The sequence below is a fragment of the Petromyzon marinus genome, chromosome 15, assembly GCF_048934315.1.
Source record: "Petromyzon marinus isolate PM22_M1 ecotype Great Lakes invasive population chromosome 15, UKy_Petmar_22M1.pri1.0, whole genome shotgun sequence".
Taxonomy (NCBI): Eukaryota; Metazoa; Chordata; class Hyperoartia; order Petromyzontiformes; family Petromyzontidae; genus Petromyzon; species Petromyzon marinus.
The window spans coordinates 12632312-12651835 of record NC_133681.1 but is presented as its reverse complement, the minus strand read 5'-3'; the positions used below and the strand labels follow the sequence as shown (position 1 = coordinate 12651835).

Here is a 19524-nt window from a genome sequence, read left to right as displayed (position 1 = left end):
GTGTTTGCAGTGTGCTTCTGATGGTCGGGGAAACAAATTCCAATCTTGGCTGGGTACTTAAACGAGAGTAAATTGTTTGGTTAATGCATTTGGGATGGTGTAACTCAATGAGGGTTTGGTAGTTATCTTTAATGAGATGTGCCGTGTATTTATAAATGTCACTGTGTGGAGTGAAAATGTAGGTTTATTCATTGCGTTGGAAACTGTGTCCCCGCTGTGTGTTCTCAGCTGTCTGGGTTATCGTACCTCGACCCAGTGTCGAGTCTGCGAGCTCACAGGGTGAGTTGCGCATTTTACAATCAGTTTTGGATGTATAATCTAAATGCAATTACATATCAAAATGCCATAATTACAGGGGGGGGGGGGGGTGGACCGGCGCATCTTGGAAGCAAGAGAAAGAGGGGGTGGTGGTTTGTTGTTTTTGTAGGCGAGTTCTACAGAGTTAGGGGAAGGCTCTCAAGCAAAAAGGTGACGTAAATTACACCATGATAAAACGTTGGAATAAATATATTGCAAATAAAGTTGTAGGCAGAGGAGAAGATTAGGGCTTGAATAGCAGGATATCTGCAAAGTGGACTGCCAGGTGGTAGAGGGAACTTTAGAAGACCAGCAGTAGGAATGTCAACCTCCAATGGCCTTATTGACAGAATGAATTGCCTCATTGAGACTGAGCAGATGTCAACTGGGAGTTGAGAGATTTTTGGCCTCCCTGAAGAAACCCTACAGTGCAGTCTCATGAGACGTGTTTAAATGTTCAGAGCTTACTACATTGGACTTCGCACAGAATTGATGGCTGAATTCCGACCACCGTTGTGCAGCCATTTCTGGTGTAAATTAAAGAAGTGAAAACCAGACAGATGATGCAATTTAACTGAACCCGCAGTAGTAGGACATTGCCAGTGCCATTAGCACAATCCGAAATGTTTGATTACTTCCAACTAAAAGAATATAACAATTGTGTGATCTTAGTTGTGTAGATTGACACATTTTTCCCTTACACGAGACGGTGCATCTCACTGCACACTCGCCCTGGGTACACAAAATGGTCTTTGACGGTGCAAGTTGTGCACCCGCGAGCTTCACTGACGTGTGAAGGCTCTGCCCCCACGTCCCACCTGCGTCGATAGCTGCAGCCACAGCGCCCGCCCGTGCAGCAGTTGGTGACACCGCGTACGGCCGCCGTCTCGTCCAGCCGCTCGCTCTACCGCCGCTCGTGGGCAGGGCCTTCACGAACTGCTTCCCCGTCGCCCTCAACCGCTACCACCGCTGTCACACAGTCTTCTCTTGCGATCGTGAGTGAATTTCGCCATCACTACCACCACCATCACATCACGCAGGATTCCCTCGCCACCATGAGTTAACATTACCATCACTTGCACCATCATAGAGGCTTCTCTCACCATCGTGAGTAAACATTGCAACCACTGCCGCCAGTGTTACGTTCGGTCCGGCGCTCTCTATCATCTTACTCGCTCTCTTGCGGTGGCATTCGCTTCGTAACCTGACACCGCAGAAATCTGTGTGTCTCCTCTGTACCCAGTGAAGTTCTGGATTGCAGTCGCATGCATGTGGTGCAGTAGGGCTCCCTATTGCATGCGGATTTGTTATGGTCTGCATACATTGTGTAAATATTGGCTCCAATATGTGAATTGTTAATGAGGTAGCTTTTTTATTTTATGTTTTTGGTGTCACGAGTTGGTTTATTTTGTACGGCGCATTCACAGCCAGAGTAATTAATATATGGATGATCGTGACTGACTGATGTAGGAGAAAGGGGAGTAAGATGAAAATTTGGAATGTAAAAATGTTCTCATAGGATTTGGTCTGCCTCAGTTCTAAATTGCTTTACGTTTTGTGCTTAACACTAATCCCCAGTAAAATCAACATTCCTTCCATGATATGTGATGGTAAAGCCCATTGAAAAAAGGCAAACCGTGCTTAATTATTCAGAGTGAAAAAAAATGAATGCCATTGGCTGTGCACCCGTGAGGAAGAGTTCCGTAACGGTTTTCTTCGTGTGATACACAGAGAACAAAATGAAACTTAGGCATTTAGATTCCAAAATAAAAGAAAAATAACCAAACGTTCGGCACAGGCGCTATCCCAGGGGGATTACCTTGGCTCTCCTAAGAGCCAGTAAAGCCACCGTCCTGCACGAGCTGCTTCAGCAGCCTGCCGTTAACGTTGCGCAACAATGCACGCCTTTCATCTGGAGTTGTGAAAAAACCTGTGGTGGTGTGGTGTAACACGTGCAGTTACATAATGGTTGACACTTGGACGTCCATGTGCGAAGCCACCCACGCACACTCGTAGCACCTGCTCTTATCAGGCACGCGCAGACACCCAGGCACGCGCAGACACCCAGGCACGCGCAGACACCCAGGCACGCGCAGACACCCAGGCACGCGCAGACACCCAGGCACGCGCAGACACCCAGGCACGCGCAGACACCCAGGCACGCGCAGACACCCAGGCACGCGCAGACACCCAGGCACGCGCAGACACCCAGGCACGCGCAGACACCCAGGCACGCGCAGACACCCAGGCACGCGCAGACACCCAGGCACGCGCAGACACCCTTGTCCATCCACGCGCTCGCACACATGCAGACGTGCCTCACGGGTGTTAGACAGGTTGAGTATAGAAGAGGCAGCCACCTCTCAAACTCTCTTCCCACACATGCCTGCAGGAGAATGAGATGCATCCTGTTGCCATGTGCATTCGTGCGAGTCGATCTGCATCCAATCTCTTTCAGTCTGTGCCTCTCGTTAAATGAATCACTGGTAATAATATCGTCATTCATTTTGAAGGCATAGAACAGGTGTTGGTTCAGATCTCTTGTGACCCCCATTTAATATTTTTAAAACGTAATTTTTTTTAAAGTAAGGTTTACTTAATAGAAAATGAATATGCAAAGGGCAAAAAATTAGGGGTCAATTGGGGGTCACAAGACATCTGGACCACCCTGTACAATTGAACCTTATGGCGTTACCCCGGTTCTCGCACCATGTCCGTGGTGCAGTAATTTTTAGTCTGTTGATGGTCGGCGATGCGGCAATCGACTCGTCTCGACGAGCTGTACACGATGCACTACGGTGCGTACTGCGAGCGTTCAGGGTTTCGGCGCAATCGTCCTCGTTGCGTTTCAAAATCGCGGAGTGTGGCACTGATGTCGGATTAATTGGTAGCAGAGTGAAGTACACCCCTGGAAAAAATAGTGTCCCCGGAAATAAAATATTGAATTGTCTCGGCCATTTTGTATTATTTGGTACCCTGGGGTTCCGCCATAAGGATCGATTATTGGCTCACCCATCACTTTGTGGTTGCTTTCTTTGGTAATGTACAAGTTTGGCCAAATAGTCAACATGTAGGGTAATTATATTTATTTGAATAAATCACACGGTTATTTAATTTATTTTACTAAATGTTAAATTTGACTTCCATTAACATTAATTCATGCATGCAATCTCTTTTGAAAATAATTTAGCGTTTAGCTTTTTAAGATTATAGGTGTGATCTTTCAACGTTAATCAATTGTTTTGTTTTAATTGATTCAGGGTTCTTGGTCGATTTTTGTAGCTGACGGATTTGAGGTTGACGCCACATGAAGAAGAAACATTGATATTAATAACGATTATCGAGAAAATGTTAACTTAAAGACTAAACGATGAAAACAGATTATTAAAGTAAGCGAATGAACCATGTGTCCTGACTTTTTGGCCACCCTGTACATATAATTCCTACTCATCTGCGCACTCCTACATTGTATAATACAAGGTTTACCACACCGCTTTATTTCTTTCCCGTTGGTCTTTCCGAATACACCGAATTCAAATATGCTCGCACCTTGCTATAGGAAGTGATGGGAGGGGGGGGGGCATCTCTTGGAGGACCCCCATTACAGCTGTTGTTCCCTCTTGACCCGACACGGGGAACAAAGCCGCACCCCTCCCAAGCATCAAACAAATGATCGTGGACGCGGCCGTGTGCGCGTCACGCGTGAGCAATTACGCGAGAGGCCTGGGGGGGAGAGGGTTGTTCAACGATGCCGCCTTGGCGCGAACGTCGCCGTCGCACCCACTTCCCTGATTAATGGCCCTCCATTTCTGGAAGGGCCAGCCTCTCGTCCGGGGCCACTTTGGATGTGATTACGGCGTTGTTAGGATGCTCGCAAAATACTTGGGCAGCTTTGCCGCTTGGGCTGTGAGGATCGCGTTGGCTCTTTTTGCCGAGTTTGGGCGTTCCTCGCCATTCTTGGCCTACCTCGTTATAAGGTCCTCCGGTGTTTTAGCTTTGGAAAATTGGGCCGAAATTGCGTACAGCGGAAAGCCGGGCATAGCCGTTCATACGTGTAAAGTCTATTTATTTGGATGCAATGCTTTGCTGGATCGTATCGATTTGCTAAATTCCGAACCAACTAGGCTGTTGCAAGGTAGCCTGGAGATAGCCATTATGCAAATGGTTCATCAACGCGAAGCAATCCACTGTTGGATGTTACCTGTCGCCATTTCTTATGGTTCTGCAAAGTAATCATCCATCTCATGGCATTCCTCCATCTCCACAGTAAACCCCCCAATGTTTTCAGACATTTGAGTGTTATCCCATCGGAGTATGATTGGGTTTTCTCTTGGTATTGCAGTTTTTGCAAGACACTCAAATGGAAAACATTTTGAATTTAGAATATATTAAGAGAATGATCTTTATCGAGGTTTTCCTGGATAAACACGTGCAATTTGCTCGGTGCATCACGTGATTTGTTTCAAGGGATACAATACCCGAGAACCAACTTGATTGGGATCAGGAGCCTGGGAATAAACCAACGTTTTCTGGTTCATTGTTTTGATGTGATTGATTGAAAGTGCCTTGATGCACCAAGCTACGATCTTCATAATGCATTTGTGTTATTTTTAATTGACTATCCCAATTTATACCTAACTTCTGTCAATGTTATGAGACCTCCTTTGCCAGTAGCAAGATATAGTAATAGGTTTTTACCCTTTTATCTGGCACCAAAACTGACACCTTTAGTATGCCTTTTGGCGTCATCTGGTCCAACACCAGTGGAGACTAGGCTCTAAGAAAAGCCGTCTCGGGTGTGGACCAATCAATTTCAAGGACAGTGCATATCATTATCAGAGTTATCTTTTTGTTTGCATTTTGACTCCTTGTGTTGTGGTTATTGCAAACATGATCCCTTGTATAAAGGTGTCAGTTTTGGTGCCAGATAAAAGGGTAAAAACCTATTACTACTGCTGTCAATGTCTTTCCTCACGATGAACAAACTACTTTTTGGAACTCACAGATAACATTAACACCACCTTGGGTTGGAGAACAAACCCAAAAGATGGCATCGCAGACCTACTTTTAAGTCGCATTAACCCCCTTCCCGTTGTGAGATGACTGCAAGTTGCAGGGTTGTGGGCCCCGTTCACCGATGAATCTCGGAATGCGCAAGCGGTTCAACGTTAATTCTATTTAGAGGCATAGCGCCGTTTTTAAAAGACGACATGCTCGCCGCGGAGAACCGTAGCAGCACGACCGCAACTCAATGATAGCTGGCACCATACAGTGCCACTCCCTCCCCCGCGTGGTCTTCTGATTTCATTTCGATGACGTACAATGTACTCCGATGACGTACATTGTACGTCATCGGGGGAAAAGGTTATAAATGCCTCCTCTTCCGTTAAAAGCGTATTACGGGGAACATTTTTTTCGGGAGTTCAGTGGCCAAACGAAGCGGAAGGAATACGTTGAAAGTGTCCGCCCGAGGGTGAAGCAGAGGATAAGCAGAAGAATATTGGAAGGGTCCATACAACGACATGTAAACATGCATTCGACTAAAGCGGAATGCGGAAAAACACGTGTCACGACAGTATTTAATGCTGCTATAATAAAGACTAGTGCTGTTTAACAGTGTAGTACACTAGTGGAGTAGTGATTACTGCAGTGTCGTGATGCAGTGTAGACTTGTGATGTGCAGCACATATCAGTTGATTATGATGTACAGTAAAACCTTGGATTGCGAGTAACTTAGTCTGCGAGTGTTTTGCAAGACGAGCAAAAATTTTAAATAAATATTAATTTGATAAACGAGCGAGGGTCTTGCAATACGAATAGTACGTATCCACTTTGTTTGCCGAGCGTCACGTGATCACAACTGATATACGAGTGCTTTGATATACGAGTGCTTTGGATTACAAACACGTTTCCGGAACGAATTATGCTCGCAATCCAAGGTTTTACTGTAATCTCTTATTTCCACAATACATACATGGTGATGATAGTGATGATAACAAGTGAAAATAAAAAACTAACCTTTCTGTATGATAAATAAATGAAACCAGAAGCTGATCTTTAAGTTGTTAGTTTTTTTTTCCTCAGACTCACTTTCTCACACTGACTAAGCTCATACACAAGGATCTATAAATAAATATTCGCCAGTGTGAATTGCAAGATTTATTACCTGCAGCTGTATCGGTACATCAATGATTGGGAATTTTATCCTCCCAACAGCTGCGAGCAGCACCACAAGACTGCAAATCGTATCATCACGTGATGTTCGGCAAAGCCGAGCAATCAGTGAGTAAAGACAATGGCTTAAATCAATCGGGCGTAATGATCACAATTGGAATTTACTATATTTCTTAAATTGAGCACCGACCAAGCTGACATTTTGGAAGGTGTTTCTATGTGATTGAGCAATGATCAATCGATGAAATTTTGAATACATTATACCCTTTCTGACAATTCCCACAAAAGCCTACGTGTTAAACTGATTTTAAATTCACGTGTCTATATGCTCGAGCAGTGACTGAGCTTTGATATTTTCAAGGTGTATTTGGTCGAGCTTTACATTTTTATAAATTCGTGTCAATGTAACATGCTGTGACATTTTGAATACCTTGCGTCTATGTGATCGAGCAGTAATTGAGCGATGGTTGAGCATTGATCAATTATTTTGCTGATGAAAAATCCGTATCCTTTCTGACAATTCCCGTTCCAGTAGAGTTCTTTGTTTGGGCAAGAACACCCTCCCCCCCCCCCCCCCCCCCGAAACATTAACATAATTAATAATTTATTCTGTCATGGATCTATTATGTCCCATGCAAGCACAGTCACTCGTTGCGGGGCTGTATGAGCCTTGAGCCAAGCGTCCACGTGGCCGCGGTACACCCAGGGAGGAGTGTCCGGGGGCGGGTGACGTGTGACCTGTCTCGTTAGCATGCTCGTCCGCGCGGTGCTTTGCTATTTCCAGCCTGGGAACATTACGTTGCGGGCTAACACTCCTGTCCCCCTGCTCTCCTCCCGCTGCCCGAACGATCGTTATATATATAGACTTGAGAAGCCGATTGCGTCTCCTAAGCTCTCCTCTGTTGCCAGGCTGGCCGGGGCCTATGACCAGGTTTTCTCTCCGGGACTAAATGAAATGCGTTCTGCTGGAACATCGGTGGAAATCTCCAGGCTGCATTGAGCCAACTTCGAAAGATGAACTGAAATTTGAACTGTGCTGTTCAATAATGTCTCTCCTTTGACGTGGCGATAACTGTTTATCGATTAAAATTGATCTTATGCTCCCAGTAGGTGATTCCAATTGTACAAGTCAGAATTGATTATTTGACAAATCAGTCGGATTGCATTCATTGAATGCAAATGCTTCCTTTCAGCCAATAGACAAAACAACGCAGCAAATACAAGACTGACAACACAAAGCGCAGGCATTGTTTTAGAGCCAGTGAACATTATCAAGGTGTGCGTAAAGAAATGCATTCTTTGGCGTTTCTGCGGTGGGCGCAGTGCTACTCATCACAGTGCTACATTCGCCATGGCCCTGCGTTTATAGAGAACGCGCAAAGCCGGGTGATGTTTCACCGAGTCCGGCTTGATGGATAACACAGCGTAACAATACCACCTCGCCAGCTAAATGTATATAACGTCTAATTATTTGCCCCATTCGACAAGAAGTTGGCATAGTTCGGGGCCGTGATTTGATTACATTTTTTATTGTGGTTCATGTGTCATCAATATTGGATGCAAAATTTGCATGAACCTGCAGAGTTTCCAAAAAAAACACTCCACACGATTTGTGTGAATTTATTAATTTATTCTTGCATGAACATTTTGTGTGCACACATGAGACTCCAATGAAACGATTTTCACAAGTCTTAAACGGTCAAAATTGTATCTTAGCAATTTGACAATATATATACATGCACAAAGTGAAATAACAGGAAAGAAAAACATTCATTTTGTGTGATGCTTCTTTGTCAGTGGTGCAACAAGCATAAATAAAAAATTAAACACATAGAAACTTGATTTGAAGCTTTCGTGACTGCAGGAATTACTCTGTGGTTCTTTCGGTGAAGTCACGTAGAAAGAAAAAAAATTAAATAATAGAGTACGACGTTTCGATTGCAACACAAGCAATCGTCATCAGATAGAACTGTGTCTGTGTCTCTCTCTGCTTGTGTGTGTCTGTGTGTCTCTGTGTCTGTGTTTCATCTCACATTTAGTTCTGCCTGATGACGGTCGCTTGTGTTGCAATTGAAACGTCGTACTCTATTATTTAATTTATTTATTTCTACGCGACTTTACTGAAGGAACCAAAGAGTTAAACACATTGGTCAATAACACTCTTGGTGACACATACCAGTCCATAATTAGCAGTGCAGTACACAGCTCCCCCATTGTCTTGCATCATAACCAGCGCTAGCCTTGTTTCTGTTGATTGTTATTGGCACAGCGTAGCAACGATTCCCGACGAGGGCGATGGTGCACCATTTACCGTCGTTTTTGCTGGCCATCAAACAAAGACAGTCACTGCATCGCGCACTTTCAGATGCGCTTCTGCGGCCGTCTGGAATGCTCTTCTGACATTTGGAAGCCAATGGAGCTATGCACTTGTAAATATAGATTAAAACTATTTTCTTTAGAACTGCTTTTTTTGTTGAGTTTGTCCTTCCCCCGAATATCCGATTAGCGCGGTGGACTATGTACGGTGCCATAGAAGTTCAAAATGTACACAGTGAGGGTAAAGAATATTTGATCCCCTGCTAATTTTGTACGTTTGCCCACTGACAAAGAAATGATCAGACGTTTCTTGTAGATGGCCACCAGGTTTGCACACATCTCAGGAGGGATTTTGTCTCACTCCTCTTTGCAGATCTTCTCCAAGTCATTAAAGTTTCGAGGCTGAGGTTTGACAACTCGAACCTTCAGTTCCCTCCACAGATTTTCAATGGGATTCAGGTCTGGAGACTGGCTAGGCCACTCCAGGACCTTAATGTGCTTCTTGAGCCACTCCTTTGTTGCCTTGGCCGTGTGTTTTGGGTCATTATCATGCTGGAATACCCATCCACGATCTATTTTCAATGCCCTGGCTGAGGGAAGGAGGTTCTCACCCAGGATTTGACGGTACATGGCCCTGTCCATCGTCCCTTTGATGCGGTAAAGTTGTCCTGAACCCTTAGCAGGAAAACACCCCCAAAGCATAATGTTTCCACCTCCATGTTTGACGGTGGGGATGGTGTTCTTGGGGTCATAGGCAGCATTCCTCCTCCTCCAAACACGGCGAGTTGAGTTGATGGCAAAGAGCTCTATTTTGGTCTCATCTGACCACAACACTTTCACCCAGTTGTCCTCTGAATCATTCAGATGTTCATTGGCAAACTTCAGACGGGCATGTATATGTGCTTTCTTGAGCAGGGGGACCTTGCGGGCGCTGCAGGATTTCAGTCCTTCACGGCATAGTGTGTTACCAATTGTTTTCTTTGTGACTATGGTCCCAGCTGCCTTGATCATTGACAAAATCCTCCCGTGTAGTTCTGGGCAGATTCCTCACCGTTCTCATGATCATTGCAACTCCACGAGGTGAGAGCTTGTATGGAGCCCCAGGCCGAGGGAGATTGACAGTTCTTTTGTGTTTCTTCCATTTGCGGATAATCGCACCAACTGTTGTCACCTTCTCACCAAGCTGCTTGGCAATGGTCTTGTAGCCCATTCCAGCCTTGTGTAGGTCTACAATCTTGTCCCTGACATCCTTGGAGAGCTCTTTGGTCTTGGCCATGGTGGAGAGTTTGGCATCTGATTGATTGATTGCTTCTGTGGACAGGTGTCTTTTATACAGGTAACAAGCTGAGATTAGGAACGCTCCTTTTAAGAGTGCTCCTAATCTCAGCTCGTTACCTGTATAAAAGACACTTGGGAGCCAGAAATCTTTCTGATTGAGAGGGAGTCAAATACTTATTTCCCTTATTAAAATGCAAATCAATTTATAACATTTTTGACATGCGTTTTTCTTAATTTTTGTTGTTCTGTCTCTCACTGTTCAAATAAACCTACCATTATAATTATAGACTGATCATTTCTTTGTCAGTGGGCAAATGTACAAAATCAGCCGGGGATCAAATACTTTTTTCCCTCACTGTAGTTACGGATCATCACTTCAGTATGAACGTGATGTCGGACTGCCAAAGTCTTGATCGGGTAAAAATTGTGTCGGAGGAAGATTTAATAATAAAAAAGCCCTTATTAACGATACCGTCATTGCTTATATATCCATCCGTCTCTGTCTAACATGTGGAATTGTTGACTGTCCCTAAAGCACTATGGATGTACGTTTCCGATTGAACAAAGGCCTCTGGGTGTAGGTGCTGCGAGTCACGGGTAACACTTTCCCAATGGCGGTGTTTTCGTTTGTTTTTTCAGGACTCCACTCAGCCGGGAACTTCCTGTGACAATCGCACACTGCAAAGGTGAGTCATGTGCAGGCTGTGATCGGATGTTTTATTTATTTCACCTTTTGTACATTTCTCAGCTGTATGTGGATACACCACAGTTAAAACGATCTGTATATTGCGGATGGAGGGGTAAAGTGTCCGTACGCTGACCTATTCTGTTGTGGTCTTAAGCTTTGCAGATGACTTACTATTTTTCCTTCTTAAACCTTTCGTTTTAGCTTTGGGTTCCTTTCGCCAGCATTGAGAGCGGAGCACCTCGACCTTTATTGTCATAATTAAATTCCTTTTACATTTTGTTTAATTCGTCAAATAATTGAGCCGACAATCAGTAATCAGTTATTTAAGTAGTCGGATTCCATCTTTGTAGCAGTGTTGGAGAACGTTGCTTTGACCCGTTACCTTGGTTTGTTTTTGCAGCAGCAAGGCCTCGTTGTCTGGGCCTCCCAAGGCCCTTGCCGAGCTGGCGACCCCAGTAGCCAACGGGCTGCCCAGGGGGGGTGGCGGCGGCGGTGGTGGCGGCAAGATGAAGCGCGAGCGGATTGCCGTCCACTTCTCGGCCCAGAAAGACGATGAATCGGTGAGCGTGCGTGTGTGGGATGCTCGTGTGTGTGTTTTGGGGAGCGGTAGTGCAGCGTTTAGCGCGCTCGCTACAAACCCAGCGACTTGAGTTTGATTCCTGCTCACGGCCAACAAATGACGATTATATTAACCGGTCCTGGGCCTCCCCAACAGTCTGTTAAGGCTATAGAGGGAACCTCTATTTTGTGTGTGTGCGCTGCTGTGGGGAACGGTAGTGTTGAAGCGGTTAGCATGCTTCACTGCGAATCCAGCGACCCAATTTCACTTCCCGCTCACGGCCAATACCAGTAGAGATTATATTCTTTGGGTCTTTCGGTAAAGCCACGTAGATAGAAAAATAATAATATAAAATATAAATATCACGACGTTTCGATCGCAACACAAGCAATCGTCGTGAGGTGAAAAAATATAGCGGGAGAGCTGCTGAGGCAGGAAAAAATATAGCAGGAGAGCTGCTGAGGCAGGATGTTATCAAGGTTTGAGATGGGTGTAGCCCAAGGGTCATAGCGAAGTGGGTGGGGCTAGTGATGATATTTGCATGTAAATGTAAGATCGGAGAGCTGGGCTACCTCCACGACGACAACGTTGTGGAGGTGGCCATTGTATTGTGAAAGATTAGCATGTCAATGTAAGAAAAACGAACAACACGAAAACCACCGCCACATCGAGGAAAACGAGCAACGGTGGCTGTGTTAGTGAGGCATTTAGCCTGTTAATGTAAAGACATTTAACCTGGTAATGTAACTCGGAGTCGAAAATAACTGCTAACATCGGCAGGGAGGATGGAAACATTACAGCCAGTTATTACTTAAACTGGTTAATAACGTCCTTCCAATGATTGCTCAGTTTGTACCCATCTTCTCGGTTGAAATTGTGTCTGTGTTCATATATCTGGATGGCTTCCTGAACGAATCTTTGCTGATAGCCAGTGGGTTTGCAGAGTACCTTCGTCTTGGAAAAATCTATTTCGTGTGTGCCCACAACGTTAAAATAATGATCAGACACGGCCATGGTATTGGTCCTCCCGTGTTTCAGATCTGCCTTATGTTCGTGTTGTAGACACCGGGGTATTGCATGTCAGGGATCACAACCTTCGTAGATGGGATCAAGAACTATAGATTTGGCATGCCCTTTGCAAAAGTTCCTGAAGAGTAGGTGGATTAAGTTTATTGTACCGCCATCTGCGGGGAAGTGGTGAAAAATATTAGAAGTGGATTACCAATCATTCGTTTGAAACAGGATATAGTGCTATAAAAATGGCGTCATAGGAGGGAACGCGAGTTATCAGCGTTTTCCAATGCAGTCCTATCTGAAATACAACTTGCGTGTCTTCATTCTCCGAATGTCAATCCTTGTTCTTCATTGTTGGTACTGATCCATTGGTAGATGTTCCTTATTGTACTTCGAACAGAAGTCCAGTCTCTTATTGACTCAACATTCGTTTTCAACGGAACTTGAGATTCGCCTGGTGCAGCTCACTCGGTGTTGCAAATTTTGTTACATGCATCGAGGATGATGGGTTGAATTCACCCTGCCAGGGATTTTAACCCACGGCCTTATTGTCATGACCGTGTGTGTGAAAAGGACATGACCGTGTTGTTTATCCGTGCAAGCTATCCTAGGTCCCTTGCGTAATGTCCTCAACGGTGGAGGGGGTAGGGTGCCCTGCATAAACAGCCTTATTTACCATTATTACCAAGGAAACCAAAACTTGGCCCATTTCCAGCTTCCATTGTTATTTATATTACTCTTAACGCAATGTGAATTTATTAAAGGAAGGTTAATGCACACTGAAGCGACTCTAGCGCACAATCCGTTGCTGCAGTAGTTTCTGTACAGTACCAAACTAGGACGTCTGGCACGCAAGGTTTCCCCGCGACGTGGAGACGCACGTCTTGCTGTGTGCGCACAACGTTGCATTTTTTTACTCGTGCAGTGTGACTTTGAAAAAAAAGTAACAACCCTTCTCCCAGTTTTTAGGGCTTTCCAAAAAAAAAAAACCCCCATTGTATGCAGAACAGAGTATATCACACTAATGTGTGGGGGCTGTTGCAGCAAGTCCCAATGCAATAAACAGTTATCCGCTGTCAGCCGAGGGAGTGCAAGGGAAATGCCCATAACTGTGCAATTGAGACCACGCGCCTCTGCAATCCTTTACCAACGTAGACCACTCGGCTGCAATAAGTAGCCCCCCCCCCCCCCCCGAGGGCTCCAGTGCTCCTGTGAAAGTTGGGGGGGGGGGGTGGGGGCGGTTAATGCTCTGTGGCAATTGAGATGAACTTCACGGGTTTGTTTTTTTGTCAGCGACCACCTGCCACTAATAAGACAAGCCACAGTGTTTGCTCGTTACAGCCGCTCTTTGTTGCCCGCTCCCTCGCCCTCGCACGAACATTACTTGTGAGGCAGGCGGGGGGCTGCCTTCAGCTGTGTTTACAACTCCGCCATGTGTCAGGGTGTTCAGAAATCCGTGTGACTAAACACTTGTCTCCTTCAGAAAATTCCCCAGAAGTGTCCCCAGTACGGAGTGCGCGTGCCCACGGAATAGTATCATTACAAAAAAATACTAATTGTTTATTGTCTACTGCAACGTGTTATTTAAAATTAAAAATGTCTTGCCCGGGTTTAAACAAGCTTTTTCAGACATTCGTACACGCGCGCATGTGCAAACATGATAATAATAATAATAATTGACGCGACGCGGTTCATCAACGCGGCCACTATCGTCACGCGAGCACAGACACGATTGTCGGACTCTTACCGCCGTGGAGGCCGCAGCCGTCGCCGTGGCTGCGGAGCTCCCGCAGCTGCGCACAGCCGTCGCCACGCGGACGGCAAGCGACGTGTGTGCAGCAGCTGTGCTCTCGGCTTGGAGTGAGCGGTGCCACAAGGAGGCGGCTCGGTCGTGCGGTCGCTTCCTGCTTTGTTGCTGCGTCGCGATGATTGCTCAAGTTGAGCTGCACCAAGCATTTTCTAGTGCCAAGAAAAGCTCTGGGGGGGGTGGTGGTGGGGGGGGTCCCCTTTGCCAGCATCCCCTTCCCCACCTCGTGGTTTAGGTGGAAATCCATGCTGCAACTTTCCCCATTCATGACGGTTAACTGAAATTTAGCTCTGGCAAAAAAAATTATAATGGGTTCTTTTTCTGAATAAGGTTGAGCTACTCCTCTGCTGGATAAAAATACAAACATTTTTATTTGTTAATCTTAGGGAAGTTTTCACCTACTCTTGATGCTTTTTTTTTCCCCGAGGAATTGGCACTTATGTCCATCCTATTATTTACTAGTGTCGTATATTTCACATTGGGTGGAGCAGAGGCGCAATGGTTGGCAAATACACAAGTTTGATTCGGTGGCGAGTGATATTTATCTAGTCCTGGGCGTGTACCCCCTCTCCACTCACCCGCACCAACGAAGCATGGTGAAGTACGGTTATTGACCCCCACAACCGATATGGCATGCAGAGGCGTTCATGCAGCCGTGGATTGACAAGGGAAATGCAAATGATATAATCCACAAAGTATTAATTCAACTGCCGCTGCATGGAACCCACTACCGCTGCAGAGGCGCCTTCACCAAACAATGCCCTTAGAAAAAAGTCCTGTTATTGAGATGCACAGGTGAGTGCGCAAATGTGCTTAAGTAGTACCACCTTGCAAGCAACAGTGGTTTTGGGAAATTCACAAATCCACCAGCCCTCGCCTCCAAAATGCTCGATTCTAGACGTTCGCCAAGACGAGCAGTTTGTGTAGTCATTGCTCTCATTTTCATTTGAAAGGGGCAACATCGCGTTCCTGCCGTTAAATCTTGCCGCGACGCTGTGTCAGTGCTGACGAGCCCCACACAGCAGGATGACCGGTTGAGAGCGGAGAGGAGAGCGGAGTCGCCATTTGTGGACCTGGTTTGCATTGCAGGAGTCGGACGTAGCGCTGCCGAGCGTGCCCCTCCCTATCCGTGCTGGCGCCCTGCCATCATTCAGCTTTGGCCCTGTAGCCACCTCCACACCGGCCAACACGCGGTCTCCTGCCCTTGCCGGTACCGCCGCCATCGGCAGCAGCAGTAGTACCGGAGCTGGTGGTGGTGGTGGTGGTGGGAGTGGCTCTACTGACAAGGTGCTAAATTCCACATCAGGCTGGACTTGGTGTACAATTATAGTGTTCGGTGTACGTATCGGTGTTGCCTAGTGTGTCTGTAAACTGTGGTGGTGCGCATCAGTCTGTCATCGGGTGATACTCTTCACAGTGTACATAATATGGTGGTTTACATGCTTGTGTGTATCGCTTCATGGTGCGGATGGGAATCTACAACATACAATCATTATGAATCGGAGTGAACACGACAATGTCGTGTAAGCAAGTTGCTGCATGGTATATACCATAGGATGTATGTTTGTTGATCTTCTTTCGTACCGTGCGTAGCCAACCGTGCTAATCGGAGGAGCATACAACCACCACTGCCTAAACTATACGCCGCCACGTGGTGCACACCGCTACTACATTTTTATACCCACATAGTATACATCCGTGTACACCACCGCAGAGTTACACACCAGTGCATTGCATTCAAGGTGGCATCATTGTCCTTGCAGATTCCGTTTGCGTTCACAACTCCGCCCGTGAAGGCCACTGAGTTCGAGCAGCCGCCCACCAGCCAACCGGTGAGACCCTGCCATTAACAAACATGGCACGTGGCTCGTTCCGCAGGCTTCTTAAGATGAGCAATGCAAACATGAGGGCTTGAACCTCATTGAAAAAAAGTGATCCCGGACGGTCTGTGATTTGATTCTGTACGGCCGTTACATTTCAAACGTCCTTGTGGTACTCGCCGGCGCATGTGTGCTTTTTCCCCATGTCATGAATGCGTGCGTGTGTGTGTGTGTGCGTGTGTTTTGCGGTACGTGCGTCTCTCTCTTCGCACGACCGGGGCTACATTGGTGCAGCCACCATTCCAGTTCAGCACGCCGGTCACTAAAGCTGGCCTCGTCACGACCCCTACCAGCCTGCCTAGCTCCGGCACAGGTATGGCTTATCCTCGTGGCAGCCAGGAAACTCGGGTAGCATGACAAAATAAGGAATAATTATTATATAACACGAGACTCATTTTAATTGGGGATATGTGGAAGAGTGATTTTGCGTTGATTGATTGGCTGTGTTGCCTTTTGTCCGTCCCGTTTGAGTGCCAAATTATACGGCACGTGATGACTCATGGATTCGTCGATTTAAATAATATTCTTCTGTGCATCTTGTGTGGATGAATGGATAATTTTGTTATTAATGTAAATCTTAGGCATTTTTTTTCCTTTTTAGCTGACGGTCAGAATGAACACAGACAAAGACAGCACATTTGAGACACTACGAGTGATTTAGCATTAAATGATTTGCCCTCATTGTAATTCAATTAAATATCACAATTTGGGGTTGCGATTCCATTCGACCATCAATCTTTTTTTCAATATTGTCGTGAACGTATCACGTTCAATAGTCGCGTGAACCGCAGAGTGTCTTAATGCTCGTATCGCGAGCTTAACGATTCTATTGGCAAAATAGTACACTTTTACATGCCTACAAATGAGATCGCAAGTACAGGTGAGACGGCACAACCAAGGGGTGGGACAAACGAGGCAAAAAGAAAATAAAAACCTGTCCGGGAATTGCATTCGCGAGTCCTCGCAATCAGTCCAACGTTTGGTTTGTGCCGTGGTGCGTCTCCCCACCCTGGCGGCTGCAGGGTTCGCGTTCAGATTGCCCTCGGCGACGCAGAGCACGCCGGTCCCGTCGGTGGGTGTAGTGGCGGCGGCAGCGGCGCTGTCGGGCCACAAGGAGCGGGGTGGTGGTACCACGTCCCCGGCCGGTGATCTAAAGGGATCAAAGGGGATGAGCAAGCGAAGCAATGGTACGTCCGTCAATTCTCTTTGACACGTTACAATAAAAAATGATGTTTAGGGACTCCTCTACTTATGAACGTTCGACTTACGAACTTTCAGAGATACAAACAAACCCGTCTGTATGTCCAGTTGCCTGTTTGGACCGAGAGTCGTAAGGTCAACCGTTGCGCAATAGAATTGTGGTGGTGGCATCTATATCTGCAGAACATGACCCACCAGCATCTACAATTACAGGACATTATACAACTTTTAAAGCGATTCTCCGTGTTTAGTGTACATGCCGCACAACATGTTTGGAATCGACAGGAGTGAAGTTGAACTTAAGAAAAAATCGACTTACAGTGAGGGAGAAAGTATTTGATCCCCTGCTGATTTTGTAGTTATGGGCTGATTCCTCGCCGTTCTCATGATCATTGCAACTCCACGAGGTGAGATCTTGCATGGAGCCCCAGGCCGAGGGACATTGACAGTTCTTTTGTGTTTCTTCCATTTGCGAATAATCGCACCAACTGTTGTCACCTTCTCACCAAGCTGCTTGGCAATGGTCTTGATGCCCATTCCAGCCTTGTGTAGGTCTACAATCTTGTCCCTGACATCCTTTGAGAGCTCTTTGGTCTTGGCCATGGTGGAGAGTTTAGAATCTGATTGATTGATTGCTTCTGTGGACAGTGTCTTTTATACAGGTAACAAGCTGAGATTAGGAGCACTCCCTTTAAGAGAGTGCTCCTAATCTCAGCTCGTTACCTGTATAAAAGACACCTGGGAGCCACAAATCTTTCTGATTGAGAGGGGGTCAAATACTTATTTCCCTCATTAAAATGCAAATCAATTTATAACATTTTTGACATGCGTTTTTCTGGATTTTTTTGTTGTTATTCTGTCTCTCACTTCAAATAAACCTACCATTAAAATTATAGACTGATCATTTCTTTGTCAGTGGGCAAACGTACAAAATCAGCAGGGGATCAAATACTTTTTTCCCTCGCTGTACAAACAGACCTCTAGAACCTAACTCGTTCTTAAGTAGAGGAGTACCTGTATTTTGTTTTGCGGTATAACCTACATATCAATTATGAACCAATTCTGTTTTGTTTAGGCAGCTTACCGTGAGTGACTCTTGTTTTTGCTCATTTTGAGCCCAACTTTGCAGCAAGTCCATGTCGGTTCCTTTAATCGTTTACGGTAGTTGATTTTCGTTGGGAAGATATGTTTAAAAATTCATAATTGAGCCCCCCACCCCGTGGTTGTTACTCAGATGAGGACAATGGCTCTGGAGGAGGTCCCTTCAAGGCAGCCAAGACTCTCAAGTCTGGCAGTGTGCTCGACATCCTGAAGGCCTCTTCAGCACCCAAAGGTCAGTGACGATAGATTCACATTACAATCAATTCTATAGAAGTGTACAGAACCCGTGCATCCTCGGCTGTCCGATACAAGCTTGAGGCTTCATTAATGAGAAACGTTATATTGCACACGTGAAGCCCTTTGTGTCAATCCACCGCTGGATAAGGGCTTCCACACACCGTGTGAGTCGTGGTGCGCTATTTAACCACACTTCATGCTCGTTAGTGGGGGTTGATGGTGGTGAGCATAGATATTTGAGTATAGTATAGTCCAACCATGAATTTGGCTGCACGTCCCTCTGCTGACAACATTTATCAGCAGGAGCCTGCAACACCTGTTGAGCACGTGATGGCCGGCCGTCCAACCAACTATCCAGGCTCAAGCCTTCTTGGTTTCTGAGATCCGACAAGATCGGCCGCTTTCCGAGCCGTTTGGTCACAGGCTAAACATGACAAAACACTTCACGTAATTCCTGTGGGTTTGCAGTGATTGTCACTGGAGCAACATGACAACTCAATTTTAACCCACTTCCCAAATGTGGTATTGACTGCAAACTTGGTATACTTATGTCATACTGATGACAATACTAATATTCTATCATAAAAAAATATATTTGTTAACATTATTCTTTATATGTTATGTTTCGGCTTGGGTCTAATTGTCCACGGTCAACTGACGTTGGCTGTAATTGCCCACGGTCCCTAACGTTATGACAAGCTTCGGGGGCTACTTCCTGGAGTCGTGGAGTTCTTCCATTGCTACAGTACATTCATGTACGTTTTAGTACATTTCATAAAAGCGTGTTTAAAAAAAAGTTTTTTTTAAAAAATATATTATTTTTAATCCTCGTTTAATGAAGCTGCAAACCCGTATCGGACAGCCCAGCGTGCACATCCTTGGCGTGTATCTAGAAAAACAATAACAACAACCTTATGGGTTCCGTCTTTAAGCATGACACCGCGTCTGCCGTCCTTCCGTATTGCGATGCCAT

General features: G+C 45.8%; 1 protein-coding gene across 8 annotated transcripts in view; it reads left to right on the top strand.

Annotated features, from left to right (window-relative positions):
* Positions 1 to 19524, top strand: part of LOC116942672 (nuclear pore complex protein Nup153-like) — a 49441-nt gene that overhangs the window by 17008 nt on the left and 12909 nt on the right. For 3 of the 8 annotated variants that reach the window (XM_032954873.2, XM_032954869.2, XM_032954870.2), the window contains exons 7-15: positions 229 to 279; positions 1128 to 1292; positions 10705 to 10751; positions 11154 to 11313; positions 15223 to 15420; positions 15897 to 15965; positions 16248 to 16326; positions 17036 to 17200; positions 18448 to 18546. In XM_032954873.2, coding sequence (XP_032810764.2) covers positions 229 to 279; positions 1128 to 1292; positions 10705 to 10751; positions 11154 to 11313; positions 15223 to 15420; positions 15897 to 15965; positions 16248 to 16326; positions 17036 to 17200; positions 18448 to 18546 — 1033 coding nt within the window. The remainder of the gene's footprint in view (positions 1 to 228; positions 280 to 1127; positions 1293 to 10704; positions 10752 to 11153; positions 11314 to 15222; positions 15421 to 15896; positions 15966 to 16247; positions 16327 to 17035; positions 17201 to 18447; positions 18547 to 19524) is intronic. The other 5 variants (XM_032954871.2, XM_032954872.2, XM_032954874.2 and 2 more) reach the window with 5 other exon arrangements.